At 50.7% G+C, this 20,969-nt stretch overlaps 1 protein-coding gene across 1 annotated transcript in view; it reads right to left on the bottom strand.

The window, feature by feature from the left end:
• Positions 1-43: 43 nt before the first annotated feature.
• SULT2B1 (sulfotransferase family 2B member 1) overlaps positions 44-20,969 on the bottom strand; it is a 34,729-nt gene continuing 13,803 nt past the window's right edge. The window contains exons 2-7 of the mRNA XM_066373908.1: positions 11,798-11,937; positions 7,709-7,917; positions 5,192-5,318; positions 4,630-4,724; positions 1,689-1,869; positions 44-263 (exon numbers count right to left, since the gene is read on the bottom strand). Of these exons, the coding sequence (XP_066230005.1) occupies positions 70-263; positions 1,689-1,869; positions 4,630-4,724; positions 5,192-5,318; positions 7,709-7,917; positions 11,798-11,937 (946 nt within the window). The 3' untranslated portion in view covers positions 44-69. The remainder of the gene's footprint in view (positions 264-1,688; positions 1,870-4,629; positions 4,725-5,191; positions 5,319-7,708; positions 7,918-11,797; positions 11,938-20,969) is intronic.

The following is a 20,969-nucleotide window of genomic DNA, read 5'->3' as shown; positions in this document are numbered from 1 at the left end:
GCGCGCCCCCTGCCGCCCGCCTGCTGCACCGAGGAGCCAGGGCAGGACTGATAATGTTTATTCTCAGGGTCACGGATGCGGTTGCTCGGAGGCCTGGTCTGGGCTGGGGCTGGGGTCGGGGCTAGGGTCGGGGTCCGGACTGGTTTCCTCGGGGTCCTCGTCCCAGGGGAAGGTCGGCAGCCCCCGCATCTGCTCGCAGTAGACGCGGTCGAAGGCTTCGCTCTGCGCCACCGTGAAGTGGTTCTTCCAGTCTCCGCAGACCCCTGGCAGGAGGGAGGTTACGCGAGGTGAGGAGCACCCAGAGCATCGCCCCAACATCCCAGCACCCTCGTTCGTTCCCACCTCTGGGCCTTTGCTCAGGCTGTTCCCTATGCCAGAGGCCCCATCTCCATTTTGCCCGCCCCCCCCCATCCCCATCCTACCAGCAGACCTCTTTCCTTCTCCAGTTGACCCCTGACACATTAGATCTCTGCCCGACATCCACCTCCCCTGTCTAGCATTCCTGCACACCTCACACAGCCTGGGGTCACCTCCTCCGAGACCTGTTGCTAACCTCAGGCCTGACACAGGGCCTCCTTGCCCCATGGCGTCTGCAACGCCCTGCCCTGCTTCCCTGACTGCTCTGACGCTGGGAACGGGCGCTTCCCCTGTGCGCACCGCGCCACGCATTGTACTAAAGGTCTGTGACAGGATCACTCAGTCACAGCAACCGTGGGAACCTTGCTAATCCCCTGTGCCCCCAGCACGGGCTCCCCGTAGCCTCAGGTTTCTTATCTTGGGGATCCACCCCTTACCTGAACACTGGGACCCAGTATCACCAGGATCAGAGTATTTTGAATTTTAGCAGGTGTTCATACCACATAATACATGACACCTCTAGTGAGGTCTGGGGGGGCTCCCTGTGGTAGGCTGAATAATGACCCCCCCTTACCACAATGTCCATGTCCTAATCCTTGGAACCTATGAATGGGTGGCCTTTTGTGGCAAAAGGGACTTTGCAAATGTGATTAAGTTAAAGATCTTGAGACTGGGAGATGATCCTGTAGTACCAAGTGGACCCCATTAAATCATAAGGGCCCTTATAAGAGGAGGTGGGAGGGTCAGAGTCAGGGAAGATGCCACACTGTGGCTTTGGAGATAGAGGGAAGGGGCCGGAAGCCCAGGACTGGGAACTAAAAAGGCTGGGCACGATTCGGCCCTGGAGCCTCGGGGGAGCACGGGCCTTCTGATGTTTTGATTTTCGCCCAGCGAGACTGATTTTGGATGTCTGACCCCAGGAACTACCAGAAAGAAATATGTCTTGTTTAAGCCACTAAGTTTGCTGTATGTAGTTACAGTGGGCTCAGGACACTAATACACTTCCGCCCTCACCCTGTAATGCGACACTTGAATGTTTAAAAAGCCTTCTATGGTTCAGAGCTGCTGGTGGCCTTTTGTTCCCTTTTGCAGCTCTGGGGTGGGGTGGGGGCTGGGGTGACAGGCACATCTGCAGCATCTGCTGTGTCCAGGCCGGTGCTAAGCACTGTGTGGAGTCAATCCTGGGTCTACAAGGACACTGTGAAGGCCGTTCTCTTCAGAACATCCCCAGATGACAGCTGGGGAAACCGAGGCCCAGAGAGGGTAAGTAATGCCCAAGCCACACAGCTAGGCAGTGGCCTAGTAGGCGTGGGACCCCAGAGGTGCCGTACCTTTCCGGAGGAAGGCGCCATGGCGCTGGTCCAGCAGGCTGGGGGGCAGCAACGTGAAGTTGGACATGGTGTTGGCCTTCATGGCACTGAAGGCTGAGTGAGCCACGACGGAGCCCAGCGCCTCCTCGGCCAGCTGCCGGCCCAGGAACTGGCAGACACGCTGCACGGAGCCGGGGAGGTCCTGGGAGCAGGAGAGGGGGTCAGAGGGGCCAGGGGAGGGAGGGGGCCCAGGCCGGGAAGGAACACCAGACCCAGAGTTTGGATGTCAGTCCGAACCCAGACTTGTCTGGGTGACTCTTATCTCTCTGCCTCAGTTTCCCCACCCTCAAGCCAAGGGGTTGGGCTATGGCCTCTGAGGGTTTTTGCAGTTTTGGATTTTTGGAAGGTTTTGTGGGTGGGAAGGGAGGCGTGAGGCTGGGTCAGAGGTCACAGCAGGGGGCAGAGGTCAGTCCAGCACCGTATGTAGAATCACCCTCCTTCAGTTTAGAAGCTCAGCCAGTCTGTGCCCCAAACCTGCTCCTTCCCCAGGTCCCCATCCCAGAACAGCCCCATCAGCCACCCAGCCACAGGGCTGGACTCCAGCCTCCCCCCCACCCTGTTAGTCATCAGCCCCTTTCCTCTGCCCTAGACTCTGCCATGTCTCCTCTGTGTCCCTATAGCCTTGGCAATGGCCAGGCCAAATTCTCTCCCTACAGACCCTTTCCCCAGCCTCCTCCCTGGCCTCCACCCTGGCCTCCCTGCCTCCAGGCCCTCACACCCAGACCTGCGCTTGCTCCCAGCCTGCCTATGGCTCCCTAGTGTCCTGGGACAAGAGTTCCAATCCCAAGGCCTGGCTTTCAGGGACAGGTGTGGTGGCCCCTCCCAGGTGCTCCCCATCCCCTCCTCACCATCCTTTGCACTTTCCTCCCTGTAGCCCGTGACACAGGGCTGCCAGGAAAACCTTGTGCCAGCCTCCCCCACCTGGAAAACCTCCCCATCTAGATACAGTACAAGTGTCGCCTCCCTGTGACAATGATGGTTCAAGTCACTGTAGAGTGAGCGCCTACTGTGCGCCGAGCTCTGGTCTGAGCCCCTCTGGTATATCTGTGCTGACCCTTCAATAGCCTTGCAGAAAGGTGTCAGTATCTCCAATCGGTAAATGGGGGCCCAGAGAGGGAAAGACACTTTTCCAGGGTCACACAGTCAGGGGGGAGCTGAGATCTGGGTCCCAAAGCCCAGGGTACTCCCCTCTGCCTCACTGCCTTCCCTGATCTACAATGGGGACAGTCAGCCTTCCAAGTCAGCTCCACCCACCCCACAGCCCCATTTTCCAGGTCATTCCTGGTTTCATAACCATCCACCCCTTTATCCTCCTGAACCACTGATGTGTCCCAGAAATTCTAACATGTTGGCCGTTCCCCACACCCAGGGGCAGCCCAGAAGCTCTGTCAGGCTGCTTGGCCCAGATCTAGGTTTGGAGAATAAAACTGGATGGAAAAGAGAGGGGAGGGAAAATGCTGAAATCTTTTCTGGATCTTTCCATCAAAAGGATAAAAAAAAAACAAACCTCATGGGCTCCACAGGTAAGAGAGCTGTGTGCTTCAGACAAGTTACCAACTCTCTCTAGGTTATAAACCCCCCCAGTTTCCTCCTTTTAAAACGGGGATAATAACAATATTGGGGTGAATCATATAAAATTACCGAATGTCAGCAGTGTCCCCTTGTAGCTGCTGACATTGTGGCTCCCGTCTGTCCTTTGTGAGGACTGAATGAGCTTGTATGTGTGTAGCATCTGCCATTACTGTAGTGATCAGCTAGACCCCACTCAGAACCCAATCACTCTTACTTTTCACACTATACTAATGATTTGGTGTCTAACCTGGTCAGGTGGTTACCATGTGCCAGTGCCAGGTATCGTGGCTCTCACAACAGCCCCCAAAACTGTCATTTTAAGGATGAGACCTCTGAGGCTCTGAGAGATTTTAACTGCTTCACTGGACACCAAAATCCAGGCTGTTGCCACTACAAAAAGTACTGACAGAAAGGAGAATACAAAAATATATGAAGTGTATACACAAAAAGGGACATGTCTGGGCCATCAGTGAAAGGACACATATTGGGAGCCGCCCAAGCTCTAGGGCTCTCGGGACAGATCTTTGCTAAACCTAGAACAACTAGGGCATGTTCAGTGTGGATTGTTCTCAGTAGAAGCCCTGCATCCTCCTTGCAGCTGGGCAAAGCTGTAGGCATTCTGCATGGTTCCTTCTTCTAGGAAGCCCTCCTTGATTGTTCCAACCAAAAGCATCTCTCTCCCGGGTGCCTGTCCCAGGTTATGTCTGATGGGGTCCAGACAGGATCCCAGTGGAACCCCAAAAGGCTGTTTTCTTTTTCCACTGCTTGCCTCTGCCTTTCAGGTCACAACCACCAATGAAGTTCACTTGCCATGTGGCACAGTTTCACATGTTGTTGATCCTAACACTCCCCTGCTCAGAACCCGCCTATGGCTCCCACCTACTCAGAGAAAAGCTACAGTCCTTACTGTGTCTTCATTTTTCACCCCACCCCCACTGAATGGGCTCTGGCCAGAGACCTTGTTACAATCTTAGGAATACACTGAGCACACTCTCACCCCAGAGCTTTGCACTGGCTCGTCCTGCTGGCTCCCTCTCCTCGTTCAGGTCCTCCCTTACGTGTTGTCTTCTCCTGGACACCTCTCCTACCACACTCCTTGCCCTCCTTTCCTGCTTGCCTTTTCTCCGCAGCTCTTCTCCTCACCTGCCATTTATTTATTTAATCATTTGTCCATGGTCCCCCTCATGCTCCTGGGCTCAGGGACCCTGTCCTGTTCACCGCTGTCACCCCAGTACCTGGTGCATCCACAGCAGAGCAGTCCTTACGGGAGGGGAGGCAGGAGGGGAGGAGTGGGGGGTGCTGAGGGAGACGGTGGGGTGGGGGGAATCACCTCCTGCAGCTCCTCGTAGGTGATAAACAGGAAGTTCTCCTTGCCCTGCATCCGAATCCAGCCTTTAATGTGGTCGAACCAGGAGCCAAACTGCACTGCGGGCAGAGGGGCGGAGGGGTGAGGGCCAGGCAACGGGCCCCCCCCGCTGGGACTCAAAGGGACCTAACTAGCCCCACGTGGCCACAAGCCTGGCCCCTCGAAGCTGGATGCCTCCCCCAGCCCTCACATCTGGTGCCGCATGTCCCCCTCTCTCCCTGTCTCTCGGTCTCATCTCTTTCTGTTTATCTCTCTATCTCTGGCTGACTCTGGGTGTCTCAGTCTCTTGCTGCTTCTTTCCTCCCGCTTCTATTTCTCTCATTGTTTTTGGTTTCTCTCTCAGCCTCTTGGGCTCCCTCTCTCTCTCTGTCTCTCTCACTCTGTTTCTCCTGGTATCTCCTGTGCCTCTATCACTCCTTTATAACAGCCTGTATCTCTGCCTCTCTGTCCTTCTCATCCCTCCTCTGTCCCTCTTCCCATCTGGGCCACTAGGGGCTCCCCCTACACCCTCCCTTCCCGTCCTCACCTTCGCCTTTGAGGAAGTTCTGCAGGAACTGGTCAGGTGTGCCCGGATCCTTCAACTGCCCGGCGATCTTGGAGTAATGGTAGAGCGACACGGCCACATCCCGGGGGTTCCGGCCCATGTAGATCACCTGCATGTGGGTGTGGGGGAAGGGAGAAGGTGTCAGGCGTGGCCCAGCCCCCAGCCCCTGAGGCTGTGTGCCTTGAGTACCCCCTCTTCTGACCCTGTAGCAGGAAAGACTCAGGATAGACTTCTCAGGGGACTTTCCAGCTCATGGGGAGCTCAGCTCATTTCAGCTCATCCCAGAGAATGGGGAGAGCTCCTTTCAACCATATTCTCGGAGGAGAGAGGGACTGTTTCTGGATCAGATGGAAGGACAATTTGGCTTCAGGGAATAAAGAGGGGAGGAGAAAGGCATGGGGTTCGGAATGGGGGAGATCAGGGTGAGAGGTGTTGAGCAAAATAGAAGAGAAGCTGCCCCTCCTACCATTTCAGAGCCAAGGCCCAGCCTTATCCTTTCCTGCCTGGACCTTTGCCCCAGCCGCCTCCCTGGCCTCCCAGCCTCCACATAACCCCAAAGGGTCTTTCTTCACTTAGAGCTGACTGGCTCCTCCAGTGCCCCCGGATAGAGTCCCAGCGCCTGGCCCTGGCATTAGAAGCCCTGATTACCTGGCTCCAATCTGTTTACCAGGTTTATATTCTATAACTAACCCCCCTCCTGTCCCATCAGATATGTCCTTCCCTGTCAACTGGCTCCTCCTCCAAGGCCAAGGTCAGCCCCATGGTGCTCAGTGATGTATATGTGACCAACCTCTAACAAAAACCCTGGACACCAAGTCTTGGGTGAGCATCCCCGGTGGGCAATACGCTGTGCTTGTTGTCACACGTCACTGCTGGGAGGGTTAACTGCTGTCCACGCAAGGCCCCCGGGAGAGACGATGGCGGCTCACACCAGGTCTCCGCTCGCCCACATGCCACTTCCCTTTGCTGATTTTAATCTCTGTCTCTTCACTCTAACAATAGCAACTGTGAGTCTATCTGATGTGCTGAGTTCTGAGTTCTTCTAGTGAATCATGGAGGCTGAGGATGGTCTTGGGGACTCCTGGACTGCAGTCCCCATCTTGTCTTTGTCCACATCACTTCCTTGGCGGTCCCACCAGTCTCCTGGCTTTACTCACTCATCTACCATCTATCTATCTATCTATCTATCTATATCTATCTATCTATCTATCTATCTATCTATCTATCTATCTATCTATCTATCTATCTATCTAATCTATCTATCTATCTATCTATCTATCTATCTATCTATCTATCTGGCTATCTATCTATCTATCTATATCATCTGTTTGTCTATCTTTCTATCATGTATCATCTATCTATCTATCTATCTATCTATTTATATCATCTGTTTATCTTTCCATCATGTATCATCTAACTATCTATCTTGCTATCTAGCTCTAGCTTTCTATCTATAAATTGCAAATCTATGTGTCTAGCCCGATCTTTCCTGTCAAACTCAGATTCATCTATCTTACTTCCCACCGGCAGCGTCCCCCTGGACGTCAATGGGCCACAGCAGAGCTCCTCGTCTTCCCTCCAGACCTCTCCTCCCCATCCTCTCCGTCCCATCCTCCCACTTCCTGAATCCAAACGCCCTGGAGACACTCTTGACTCATCTGTTTCTCTCACACCCACATCCAATCTGTCAGCAAATCTTCCTGGTTCCACCTTCAAAATACAGCCATTTTTCTTCACCTCCATGGCCACCACCCTGATACCTCCTTGGGCACCTTCTACCTGGACTTTCACAGCGGCCTCCTCTCTACTTCTGCCTCCGTCTGGATGGGCTGTTCCCCATCTTGCCACCAGAGGGCAGCAGTGGAAAACTAAGTCTGCTCTAGTCTGTCTGCTCAGAGCCCTCCCACAGCTCCTGTCACCCTCACAGTAAAGCAAGTCCCTGCCACGACCAACACCACTTTGCACATTTTGGCCCTGTTACTTCCCCAGCCTCATTTCCATTCCCCTCTCCCTCGCTCTCTTGGCTTCGGCCACATAGGCCTTCTTGCTGGTCTTCTGGCTCATCACACTCACCTCAGGGCCTTTGCACCTGCTCTTCCCTCTGCCTAGAATTTTCTTCCCCCAGCCACCCCCCCTGGCTTCTTCCTTCACCTTCCAGGTCTTTACGCAAATAGGACGTTCTCACTGGGGCCTCCCTTGACCACCTTGCATATAATTGCAACCCCACCCCTCACCCTCACCCTCTCCTCCTTCATGATGTGAAATTCTTATTTTGAACATATTCAGTATTTTCCTTATTTATTCCATCTATTTTCTGCCCCTCCCCCCTTTAAAGTGTGGACTCACATTGTGTGTGTGTGTGTGTGTGTGTGTGTGTGTGTATGTGTTTTACTACTGTTCTAGCTCAGGGCCAGACATAGTAGGTGCTCAATAAATCTGTTCTGAATTCATCAGATAGTTATGCCCTCTCTCCCCCGACTCACATCCCTCCCCCTGCACCTTGGCCTTGGAGCTGAAGAAGGCCTTCGTGAAGAGCTGGATGGGGAGGTGTGAGCTCATGAGGCGGGGACTGGACTGGTCCGAGAGGCTGAAGGCACCCATGATGGTCTCACACCAGGGCGCCCGCTTCCAGATGGGCACCGAGCGGATCCAGGAGGGGTCCCCGTCCTTTAGGATTAAGCTGAGGATCTCGATCATCCAGTTGGTGCCTGGCAGGAGAAATTGGACATATTAATGAGAGGAGGGGAGGACTGTAGAGGGGGACATGATGAAATGTATCATGGCAGCGTTTGTTGTGCAAATGACTACATATTTTATTGCATGGATTGCTCACCACCGATGGAAAAGGTGGGGCTGGTTGTCTTTATGTTCAGAGGAGGAGACTGAAGCTCAAAGAAATAAGGTTGCTGGCCCAGGTGGCAAAGCTAGGAAGTGGCGCATGGTGGCGCATGGCTAGCCATCCACCCAACCCCATTTCATTTCCCCACGGGGAGTATGATGGGACTACACAGCCTCCCCTGCAGCTGCATGGGGACATGTGACTGAGTTCTGGCCAAGGACGAGCAGGTGGCAGCAGTGTGCAGCCATTTCCAAGGCTGGCCCATAAACATCTCCCACGTGACCCCCGCACTCCCGTGCCCGTCTGCTGGCCCGATGCCCAGATGCAGGTGGAAACTGGGGCTCCCAGAGGCTGCTGGGTCTCCTCCACACTTCCCTCCACCCATCCTGCACTGGTGGGAGTTTACAGGATGAGAAATAAACTTCTCTCCGGTCCAGCTTCTTAGATTCTGAGGTTTATGTACCTGGGCAGGACTGGCTAATAATACATAGGGGAAGCTGGCATTGAATCCAGGCGTCTGGACTTAAAAATCTCAGCTCTTTTTTCACTGCCCATTTTGGAAAGGACCTCATGATTTTGTGAGGAGGCACAAATGATATGTAGAGGGAAGGGACCTCATCAGTGACCCAGTTCACAGGTGTGGATTCCAGGAGACTACAGGCAAGTCAGGCCAGAAATAATAATAATAATAAATATTAACAATAAGTTATTAGTAGTATTACATTTTATTGCCTTGGAATCTAACACCCCGCCCCCCCGTGCCAGTTCTCAGTGCATTGCCTCTGGGCTCCAGAACCACGCTTCAGTGCCCCAGTGTGGTGACTCTGGGGCTGGACCCTGAAAACCTTTTCCTTTGCCAGCCAGCGCAATGTCAAACTGTGTCAGCAGAGGGCGCTGGAGGAACCCTGCAGGAGGATAGGGCTTCTATTCCCGGTTTTTATAGGCTCTTCTCAACCGGCTCTTGTAATGGACAGTGGCCAGCTGTGCAGTGGACCCAGTGACACTTACTACCCCCTCTATCCCCCAGCAAATTTCTTTGGGTGTTCTGCTTCAGCTGTGGAGGGACTAGTGCTCACTGTGTTGGCTCTTCCTGTACCCGTTGGGGTTCTCTTTACCCCTTGGTAGTTTAATCCCCTGTTACTAGTTAATAATTCTTTTTTCGTGTATGGTATGTGGTAAAATATACAGAACACAAAATTTGCCAACTTACCCACTTTAAATGTATAGTTCAGTAGCACTAAGTACATTGCACGTTGTGCAAACAACACCACCACCCATCTCCAAAGCTGTTTTAAACACAGCCTGCTGTCTGGGGAACAGATTTCTACAACTTGGATGGAGGGAAATGTGGTTATATCCATCAAAATTGCAAATGCATGGCCCTTTGGCCAAGCAATTTCATATCTAGGAATTTATTCTACATAATAAAAAAATACTTGTATGCCCTGGCCAGATAGCTCAGTTAGTTAGAGCATCGTCCTGATAATGCAGAGGTTGTGGGTTCAATCCCAGGTCAGGTCACATATAGGAACAGATAGATGTTTCTATCTCTCTCCGACCCTACCCCTTCCTCTCTCTTTAAAGTCAATAAATAACAAAATTTTTAAAATCCTTGTGCAGATGCATACGTGTCCACATGGTATATGGATTGCGTATAAAGTTCTCATTGTGTATAAAGCCAAAGGTTTGCTATCTAGGAAATACCAATCAGTGAGGAACTGGTTAAGATGCACCTTGCAAACATTATAATCAGTGAAAGAATCGAGTCACAAAAGGACAGGTATTATGTGATTCCTTTATATGAAATGTTCAGCCTGATGAGGTGGCACAGTGGATAGAGCATTGCCCTGGGATGCTGAGGACCTAGGTTCAAAACCCCGAGGTGTTCAGCTTGAGTGTGGGTTCATGCGGTTTGAACGCGAGATACCAGCTTGAGTGCATGGGGTTGCTGGCTTGAGCATGGGATTGTAGACGTGACCCATGGTCTCTGGATTGAGCCCAAAGGTCACTGGCCTGAAGCCCAAGGTCGCTAGCTTGAGCCCAAGGTCACTGGCTTGAGCAAGGGGTTACTGGCTGGCTGGAGCCTCCAACCCCCGGTCAAGGCACATACGAGAAAGTAATCAATGAACAACTAAGGTGCTGCAACTATGAGTTAATGCTTATCTCTCTCCCTTCCTGTCTGTCTGTCCCTGTCTGTCTGTCAGTCTCTTGCTAAAAAAAATGTTCAGAATAGGCAAATCCACAGAGACAGAAAGTAGATTAATGGTTACTAGTGGCTTAGAGATAGAAATATGGGGACTGGGAGGTGATGGTTAATGATATTGGGGTTTCCTATTGGGGCAATAAAACTGTTCTAAAATTGATTTGTGGTGATGGCTGCACAACTGTGAATACACTATAGACATAGAACTGCGTACTTTAAATGGGTGAATTGTATCTCAAAGCTGTTACCAAAAAAAAAAAAAAAAAAAAAAATACCCTTACAGAACTCCATGCTCAAAGTGTGAATGTCATATTTTGAAATTTTTCAAAAATATTTTGGAAAAAAAAAAGTCAATGCCATCATTTTAGAGAAGAAAAGCCTGAAGTTCATCCCCTCTTTCACTAAAACCTCTCCGAAGGACTGAGTGACGTCACTGCAGAGTCTCCCTTCCTCCCTGCTCCCTCCCTTTGACAAATATTTACTGACTACTTATGATATGCCTGGCAATGCTTCAGGCTCAGAGAACACAGCAGTGAACAAGACAAATTAAAACATTTGCCCTCATGGCCCTGGCTATGTTGCTCAGTGGGTAAAGCATCCACCCCTTGCGCCAGAGGTCATGGGTGTGACCCCGGCTGAGGGCATAGATGAGAAGCAGCCAATGAGCGCACAGCTAAATCGGACAACTAAAATGAAACAAGGAGGTGATGTTTCTCTTTCTCCCCCACCCCACTCCTTTCCTCTCTTTGTCTCAAATCAATGGAAAAATTAAAATATTTGCCCGCATGGATCTTACATGCTAGTGGGGAAATCAGAGAATAAATCAACAGATAAAATATAATAGAGTGGCCCTGGCCAGTTGACTCAGTGGTAGAGCATCGGCCTGGCATGCAGGAGTCCAAGGTTCGATTCCTGGCCAGGGCACACAGGGAAAGCACCCATCTGCTTCTCTACCCCCCCCCTCCTTCCTCTCTGCCTCTCTCTTCCCCTCCAGCAGCCAAGGCTCCATTGGAGCAAAGTTGGCCTGGGCGCTGAGGATGGCTCCATGGCCTCTGCCTCAGGCGCTAGAATGGCCCTAGTTGCAACAGAGCAACGCTCCAGATGGGCAGAGCATCGCCCCCTGGTGGGCATGCCGAGTGGATCCCGGTCAGGCGCATGCAGGAGTCTGTCTGACTGCCTCCCCGTTTCCAACTTCAGAAAAAAAAAGAAAAAAAAAAAAAATATATATATATAAAAATAATAGAGTGGTTGATAGTATTACATGGAGTAAAGGGTGGGGTTAGTTAAGGGGATGGAGAGATGGAGAGGGACAGGATAGGGACACTACTGGAGGTCAGGGAAGGTCACCCGGAAGACAGGAGAGCTGACCTGGGCCAGGAGAAGGATCTGGGAGAAAAGTTCTCCCAGGAGAGTGGGGCCCCCAGTGCAAAGGCCACGGTCACCCCATTCTGAACAGATCCAGTTCTCCTTTCCTCTTCCTGTTTGTCCTTAGTGTGATCTTCTCATCCTCTGCCCCCACCACACCCCCGGCCACCCCAGCAGGTACCTGACTTGGGGTAGGTGATGATGAAGATGTCATCGTCCCGCACCTCCGCGTTCTCCGCGATGCTGATGCTCTCGGGTGAGTAGATGCCCACGGGGAAGGGGATACCTTTGTACCGGAAGTATTCGCCTGACAACTTCCGGCTGTAGGAGGGTGGGGGAGAAACCGTGAGAACCGGGAGGAGGTGAGGACAGAGGTCACCTGGGCGGGTGCAGGGCAGAGGCTTGCATTTGAGCATTCTCTGAGGTCCCAGGACCCTGCACAGTGTCCAGCTTTACAGCTGAGGTCACCAGGTCCCACGGGGCAGAACGCAGCAGAGAAATCTCAGGGGAGGAAGAAGTGTGAGCAGGGAGACAGGCGAAGGGCACCCCACTCACTGGCTGGTGGAACCTTGGCAAGGAGCTTTCTCTGTGCCTCATTTTTGCTATCTGCACAATGAGGAGGTTTACCGAAACTCCACAACAATCTTATGGGGTGACAGTGACTATTATCCATCCCCATTTTAAGGATGAAGAAAGTGAGGCACAGAGAGGTTGAGTGATTTGCCCAAAGCCACACAGCTGGTGGGACGGGGCACACTTCATATCTGCAAAGTTGAGCTAAATGCTTCCCATGCATTTCCTCTTCACCCCAACTCTTGAGGAAGAAACTACGTCACCACTCCATTTTACCAGTGAGGAAACCGAAGCCATGCATTTCCTCTTCACCCCAACTCTTGAGGAAGAAACTACGTCACCACTCCATTTTACCAGTGAGGAAACCGAAGCCAAAAAAGTCAGGTGCACTGCCCACCCCAGCCCAGCCACAAAGCGGCTGCGCCCACCTGCTAACCCAGATGTGGAGTCACCAAGAAGCTAAAACAGTCTTAAGCTCCAAGCCCCTCAGTCGAGCTGTTTTTCCAAATGCCCTGCAGTGCGTACACGTAGCCTACATGGAAATAAGTGTCCAAAATGAGATGTTTTAAGAGCTATACATTAATGTCTCTTTATGTCACAACCTCCACCTCCCACCCCAGAGTCTCCTGTTTATGGTGTGGGAGAGAGGTGAGAATCCCGGGGATCTAAGGTGAAATTGAGTTGGGGACACACTTCACTGGGTGTTTGTGGAATATTGATGAAATTCACAGTCACATCTGTGTATGTTACAGCAAGTCTGCTGAGTGCAGGAATTGGGTGTAATGACACAAAGGCCTGGAGACTACGATGTCACGCATTCCAGGGCACTGGGCACTGGAAATACATGGTGGAGGAACAGACTCAAGATTGAAGCCTGCAAACCCAGAACCTAGTGTGTTATTATTTTTTTTTCTCCCGCTCGTGCATCTAGTGTGTTATTTTACTGCAATGTTTAGACTGTCTGTGAGCTTTCAAAATGAAGCAAGTTGCTCTAATGTCTTTTCTCATTCTCTCTTCTTAAGGCTGTCATCACCTATATTAATTTTTTCTTTTCTTTTTTTAATACAGACATTTAAAGATTTTATTTTTATTCATTTTAGAGAGGGGAGAGAGAGAAAGACGGAGCGAGAGAGAGAAGTGGGGGAGGAGTGGGAAGCATCAACTCCCCTATGTGCCTTGACCAGGCAAGCCCAGGATTTGTTTGTTTTTTGTTTTTGACCCATTGACCTCAGCATTCCAGGTCGATGCTTTATCCACTGCGTCACCACTGGCAAGTATTTTTCTTAAGAGAACCCTCCCAAAACAACATAAGGTTCAAGCCCCACAAAACCCAGATTGCCCAGTCATAGCCACCACACTGCACGACCATCCATTTGTGTCTTTATAGTACACTTAGGACAATACATTGCACTGGGGAAAACATTTGTAAGTAGGTTATATAGTCTGTGGATTTTATTTCAAGATAGCGAAGAGGGTGTTTCAAATCTTCTGTTATAGGACCTGGCCGGTTGGCTCAGTGGCAGAGCTTCGGCCTGGCGTGCAGAAGTCCTGGGTTCGATTCCCAGCCAGGGCACACAGGAGAAGCGCCCATCTGCTTCTCCACCCCTCCCCCTCTCCTTCCTCTCTGTCTCTCTCTTCCCCTCCCGCAGCCAAGGCTCCATTGGAGCAAAGATGGCCCAGGGCGCTGGGGATGGCTCCTTGGCCTCTGCCCCAGGCGCTAGAGTGGCTCTGGTCGCGCAGAGCGACGCCCCGGAGGGGCAGAGCATCGCCCCCTGGTGGGCAGAGCGTCGCCCCCTGGTGGGCGTGCCGGGTGGATCCCGGTCGGGCGCATGCAGGAGTCTGTCTGACTATCCCCATTTCCAGCTTCGGAAAAATAAAAACAAAACAAAAACAAAAACAAAAAAATCTTCTGTTATATAAGAAGGGTTGGGGTCTGACCACACACATATATACAAACTCAGAAGCATAATGTTGAATGAAAGATGAGGATCACAAGATCGTCCAGATCATCTATGTCCGATTATGGGAAGTTCAAACACAGGAGAAAGTGACCTATGGTGTTAGAAGGCGGATGGTGGTCATCCTTGGGGAAAGAAGCCCCCACTTGTGGGTAGGTGTGCTCACTTTGCAAACTTTGTTGAGCCATTGCACGGCGCTTGTGTGTATTTTACTTAATAAAACATTAACTGAATGAATGAATAAAACATCAAAAGAAAAAAAATACTCTCTCCATAAAAACAACTGTTTTTAATAAAAAGGAAGTGAGTCCCTGGCCAGGTAACTAAGTTGGTTAGAGTGTAGTCCCAATTTGCCATGATTGCGGGTTTGGTCCCTGATCAGGGCACATATAAGAATCAACCAGTAGCCTTACCAGGAGGGGGCGCAGTGGATAGAGCGTCAGACTGGGATGTAAAGGACCCAGATTCGAGACCCCAAGCTCACCAGCTTGAGCCCAAGGTCACTGGCTTGAGAAAGAGGTCACTGGCTTGGCTGTAGCCTCCTAACCCCCCACCTTAGTCAAGGCACATATGAGAAAGCAATTAATGAGAAACTAAGGTGCCGCAATGAAGAATTGGTGCTTCTCATCACTCTCCCTTCAGTCTGTCTGTCCCTGTCTGTTTCTCTCTCTGTCTCTGTCACACACACACACACACACACACACACACAATCAACCAATAAATGCATAAATATGTGAAACAACAAATCGATATTTCTCTCTCTCTCACTCTCTCTAAAATAACATTTTAAAAACCCCTTTATTTAATAAAAAAAATAAAAATAAAAAGGAGTTGAGGTGGGCCCAAGGAGGTTGAAAACCAGCTGGTCTGCAGAGCCTTTTTTGTTAGCTCCTCCTTGTGTGCCCAGTTGACAGATGAGGAAACTGGGGCCCAGTGGGACATGCCCAGCAAGCTCCTGGTGTCTTTCTGAAGGCCTCCACCAGCTTTGGAGATTTGTGGGATGGGGAGTTTCTCCAAGGCCTGGCAGCAGAATCAGGCTTGGAGTAGAGGGACCAAGGCTAGATAGAGAACTACATCCTCTGCCTGGGTCCTGGGAAGCCCTGGTGAAGATCAGCCCAGCCAGCCAGGGTTCCCAAAGGGCAGTGTCCTGAGGGGAATCGGAAGGGAACTATTCGGGATGTTGGCTTGCGGTCTATGGTCTTCTGGTGGAGGCCCCTTTGATCCTGGCTGGGGGCTGTTTCCCAGGAGACAGGGAGGGAAGGCTGACCACCTCAGAGGGGTGTGGGGGTGGGGACTTTGCAGGCCCTGATTTTCTAAAAACTTGATTTGAGAACAAAAGAGAGGGAGAGAGAGAGAACATGGATTTGTTGTTCCGCTTTTTTATGTATTCATTAGTTAGTATGTGCCCTGATGGGGGATTGAACCCACAAGCTTGGTGTATTGGGACAGTGCTCTAACCCAGTGGTCCCCAACCCCCAGGCCGCGGACTGGTATCGGTCCGCAGAGAAAGAATAAATAACTTACATTATTTCTGTTTTATTTATATTTAAGTCTGAACAATGTTTTATTTTTTTTTAATGACCAGATTCCGCCTGACCAGGCGGTGGTGCAGTGGCTAGAGTGTTGGACTGGGATGCGGAAGACCCAGGTTCGAGACCCCGAGGTTGCCAGCTTGAGTGCGGGCTCCTCTGGCTTGAGCAAAAAGCTCACCAGCTTGAGCCCAAGGTCACTGGCTCAAGCAAGGGGTCACTCGGTCTGCTGAAGGCCCGTGGTCAAGGCACATATGAGAAAGCAATCAATGAACAACTAAGGTGTCACAACGAAAAACTGATGAGTGATGCTTCTCATCTCTCTCCGTTCCTGTCTGTCTATCCCTATCTGTCCCTCTCTCTGACTCTCTCTCTGTCTCTGAAAAAAAAAAAAAAGACAAGATTCCCTCTGTTACATCTGTCTAAGACTCACTCTTGATGCTTGTCTCGGTCACGTGATACATTTATCCGTTCCACCCTAAAGGCTGGTCTGTGAAAATATTTTCTGACATTAAACCCATCCGTGGCCCAAAAAAGATTGGGGACCACTGCTCTAACCAACTGAGCTAGGGCTGTAGGCCCTGCTTCTGAGTTAACAAAGCAGTACAGGCATGAATAAGAGTGTATCATGTGACTTTGGCACTATCTAGCCGAGCTTAGGCCACATGCTGAAATCTCTCTGTACTTCAGTTTCCTCAGTGGTAACATGGGGATAAAAGAAGCAGCACAGTGTCTTCATTAATGGCAGAAACCTTAGAGCCAGAATACATGGGATTGAATTCTATGTCCCATCAGCTATGTGGCTGTGGGCAAGTCACTCGACCTCTCTGTGCCTCAGTTTCTTCATCCATAAAATGGGATAATAATAATTACCTCGCAGGCTTGTGAGCATGAAAAAAGTGTTTAGAACTGGGTATGGCACAGAGTAAACACTATATAAAAGTTTGTTAATTTTTAACAATAGGAGTAGTGGGAGGGTTTAATGTGTTGATAGCCATAAAAATGATTGGCTCATTGTCTACAGTCAGTAAATCTGAGCTAATGCCTGACTGGCGGTGGCACAGTGGACTGAACATCAGCTGGGAATGCTGAGGGCCCCGTTGAAAATCCCGAGGTCACCAGTTAGAGTGTGGACTCGACTCATTGGCTTGAGTGCAAGATCATAAACATGATCCCAGGATCACTGGCCTGAAGCCCAAGGTCACTGGTTTGAGCTTAAGGTCGCTGGCTTGAGCAAGAGGTCACTGGCTCAGCTGGAGCCCCCGCCCTTCACCGTCCCAGTCAAGGAACGTATCAGAAGCAATCAATGAACAACTAAAGTGACGCAAATACAAGTTGATGCTTCTCATCTGTCGCTTTCTCTTTCTCTAGAAAAAAAATCTGAGTTAAAATTATTATTATGTAAAGTAATAGAGGCAACAGTGGACACTGTATGAATCCAGAGGAGGAGCTGCTTAGAACAGCGTTTGTTTCTCAGTAGACCTTCTCCGCATGGTAATTACTTTATTGTTCAATGATGTTATCAGATACTCTGTAGGTTGAGCTTGAGCAACGGTCTTAGTGATGTAACAAGTTGCCAGGCAGATTTAGCCCAGAGGACCAAAACTGTGAGGTCATCAGATACCAGGCAGAATAGCAGCTAATCGCCTAGGCCTTGGCTCTCTGTGCCTTAGGCAACAGATCATATTTCTCTGAGCCTCAGTTTCCTTATCGTTCACTGAGAGGCACGGTAATCTCTACCTCAGGGCTTTAATCCTACTGAAGATTAGAAAGGATAAAAATATGAAGCACCTGGCTCCTCATAAATGCTGAGAAATTGGATCCTTCCATTAACCATCAGCATTATTTTAGTCGTTGATCTTGGGACGGCTCCTCAGGGAAGAACGTTCTTCACAATTTATAGGAAAGGAAAATGGAGACGCCAATGAAGAAGAGATCCTGGGCCCTTCAGGAGTTCCTGGGTGTCCACCAAGTGCTTAGATGAGCAGCTACCACCTCCAAATCGGGTCCCAGCCACACTCCAGGAGGCCAGGGTGGGACCCACAGGATATTGCCTGTGCTCAGTTAGCGTTTGACTGAATGAGTGAATGTGGGAATGAATGAATTCATGAATAGTCAATGAATGTGTGATAAATGAATGTGTGAACCATGGCTATGTCCTCCATCTGCCCCCATGGTTTTCAGCCATGGACGCTTTAGAATCCCCTGTGGGGCCTCTAGAGACTCTCAAAGCCTGGCTTCACTCCAGGCTCACACTGTCCAAACCACTGCGCTCTTGGAGCGTAGGCCAGCCAGCTGCTCAGTAGAAACTGACTCAATATTCACTAAACAGCCTGACTAGGCAGTGACACAGTGGATAGAGCATCAGACTGGGACGCATAGGACCCAGGTTCAAAACCCCGAGCTCACCAGCTTGAGCGCGGGCTCATCTGGTTTGAGCAAGGCTCATCAGCTTGGGCCCAAGGTCGCTGGCTTGAGCAAGGGGTCACTTGGTCTGCTGTAGACCCCGGTCAAGGCACACATAAGAAAGCAATCAATGAACAACTAAGGAGCTGCAACAAAGAATTGATGTTTCTCATCTCTCCTTTCCTGTCTGTCTGTCCCTCTCTGTCCCTCTCTCTGTCTCTATCTCTGTCACACAAAAAATATATTCACTAAATATGAGGCATGAATGGGGGAGAGCCTACGCCTCCCTGTGTGTGATGATTCCGCAGGTGAGAAAATGGGAGTTCAGGGAGGCGGAGCAATGTGGCCAAGGCCACGTGGCAAATACCAAACCGAGATGGGATTTGAACCTCAGTCCTACAGACAGTTTCCGTCCCAGTCCCTCCTTCCCCATGGACCCTACACTAGCTAAAGCTCCCAGTGTGCTGAGCACTAGTCCCACCTCCAGGCCTTTGCATCTGCTATTCCTGCTGCTGGGAATGTCGTCCCAGCCTGTCTCTGTGCCTGCACGCGGAGGCAAGGAGGCCCCTGTCAGGATTCCTCCTTCGCTGAATCACACGGTATATCCTAAGAACGGGTGCTGTGCACCTTCTCTCCCTACCTCGTAAATTAAATCTGGCCCAGGCTGACTGTTCCTCTCCCTGGGCCACAATCTTGTTGTGTTCCCACACTACGTCCAGGGCCTGGCATGTAACTGTTGCTCGATTAGGGCAGAGGAATGACAGTTGAGCTGGGTTAGAGGATTGCAGTATTGCAGCAGGAGGAACCGGCCCATGGGACCAGCAATTGTCAAAGCACCTGCATGGCCTCCTGGAAGGCACCTAGCCTCCCTTCTCAGGGGACTCCAGGACATGAGACTCTGAGAATGGCCCAATACATCCTGCCTCCCACTCCCAGCATCTGCCAGGTCCTGGCCCTCCCTCTCTGTCCCCACTGCCTCAGTCCAGTTCAGGTCTCCTCCTTGTCCCCTGGGCCCTTGAACCAGCCTCCTCCCAAGTCTTTGGGTCTCCATTCTCTCCCTCCTGTTCACCCTCTGCCTGGCCACAGCTCCTCAGCCTGGAACTCAGGCCCTGCAGAGCTTGGGCTTGCACATTCCTCTGGCCTCCTCTGACCTTCAGGACCCTGTCTGGCTTCCCTTTTGCCCCAGCGAGGGGGTGGGAGTAGGGGAACCACTGTTATGGAAATTCTATGCCAAGGACATGCGTTATCACAAACTTCTCCCAGAATCCCAAGCAGGGGGTATTGGGAGCATCACTTTGTTCCAGCAAAAATGTAGGACCAGAGAGTTTAATATATTTCCCCAAGGTCACACAGCAGTCTTCAAAGGAGACCTCAGTAGATACCTGTCATTGAACCTCCACGCCTCCCTCTGCCTCTAAGACACAGTGTCTGTTTCATTCAGTGTTTTATCCCCAGAATCTGGTACATAACAGGTGTGCAATCAATAAACCAGTCCCCAATTTGAACCCTCTGATTGTGGGGGCTCAGTCAACCACTCCAAAGGCAGGCCCAGTACACCCAGTGGGGAAGGAAGATGGGCTGAAGTTGGAGAGATTTGGATTTGAACCCAGGATCTGCTACCAACTAGCTGTGTGACCTTGAATACATAGCTTAACCTCTCTGAGCCTCAGTTTCCTCATCTGGAGAAGGAGGAAAAGAAGGCCTCTCTTGAAGGAATTTGGTAAAGATTAAAGCTGCCTATTACCTAGACTATTGCTGTCATATCCTCATTGATCTCCCTGCTTCTACGCCTGCCCCATAGTCAGTTCTCCCCACGCTGCCACCAGAGGGCTGACAGAACCTGAGCCGGCTTCTGTCCCTCCCCTCAAAACCATCCTCTCTCACTCAGAGTAAAAGCAGAGTCCTGGTGCTGACTGCAAAGCCCAGCACCATCTTCCCTGATCCCTCTCTGCCTTTATGTCCCCCCACTCCCTGGCTTCCTCGGCTCAAGCCACAGTGATCTCCTTGCTGCTATACTTCAGGCTGATTCTTGCCGCAGGTCCTTTGCACTATCTGTTCTCTCTGTGACCGGCATTCTCACCTCTTTCAGGTTTTTGCTCCAACATCACTGCTTGTCACTGATGCCCTGTTTACAATTAAAGCCACCCTACTCCCCTGCCCTACTTGGTTTCCCATGGCATTTGTCACCTCTGAAAAGCTCTATGGTTTCCACATTACATTGATTGTTTCCATTTCTTCTCCTTGTATATCCATGAAGCCAGAGATTTCTTTCCATCTGTCTTATTTGCCAGTGTGCCCACAACACTGGCGTACACAGAGAGTGTGTCAATATTTATTGAAAAAATAAAAACACTAAGAGCGCTCCCTGGCACAGGGTCGCCACTATATTATGTGCTTTGACTCATTTATTTCCTCAACAGCCCTAGGAGGCGGGTGGTATGGCTATTCTATGTTACCAATGAGCAAATCAAAGCAGAGAGAAGCAAAGTCACTTGGCTGATGTCACACAGCTGAAGAGGACAGAGCTGGGATTTGAACCCAGGCATGTGGTCCCTATGCGCCCAGGGCCATGAGGTAGTGGTTCCTTCACAGATTCTTCCTAGGTGTGCTCACCTGGGCAGGGACTGTGTGGGGCTGGGGGTCAGGGCCAGGAAAACATGGGTTTGACCTCAGACAACTACTTGCCTGTTTGCAGCCACACTATTTAGAACTGTCAAGTATCTTTCCACAGTGAGTGGATCAATGGCAGTACATGCACACATGTGATCCCACTTGGCAACAACAAGAAATCAACCACGTGGAAACCTAGAGCCACATGGATGAATCTCAAAGGTGTTGCACTATGACTAGGTGAATGAAGCCAGACAATTTATAATCCCATGTATAT

The sequence above is a fragment of the Saccopteryx leptura genome, chromosome 3 (assembly GCF_036850995.1).
Source record: "Saccopteryx leptura isolate mSacLep1 chromosome 3, mSacLep1_pri_phased_curated, whole genome shotgun sequence".
NCBI lineage: Eukaryota > Metazoa > Chordata > Mammalia > Chiroptera > Emballonuridae > Saccopteryx > Saccopteryx leptura.
This window is presented reverse-complemented; position numbering and strand designations above follow the sequence as displayed.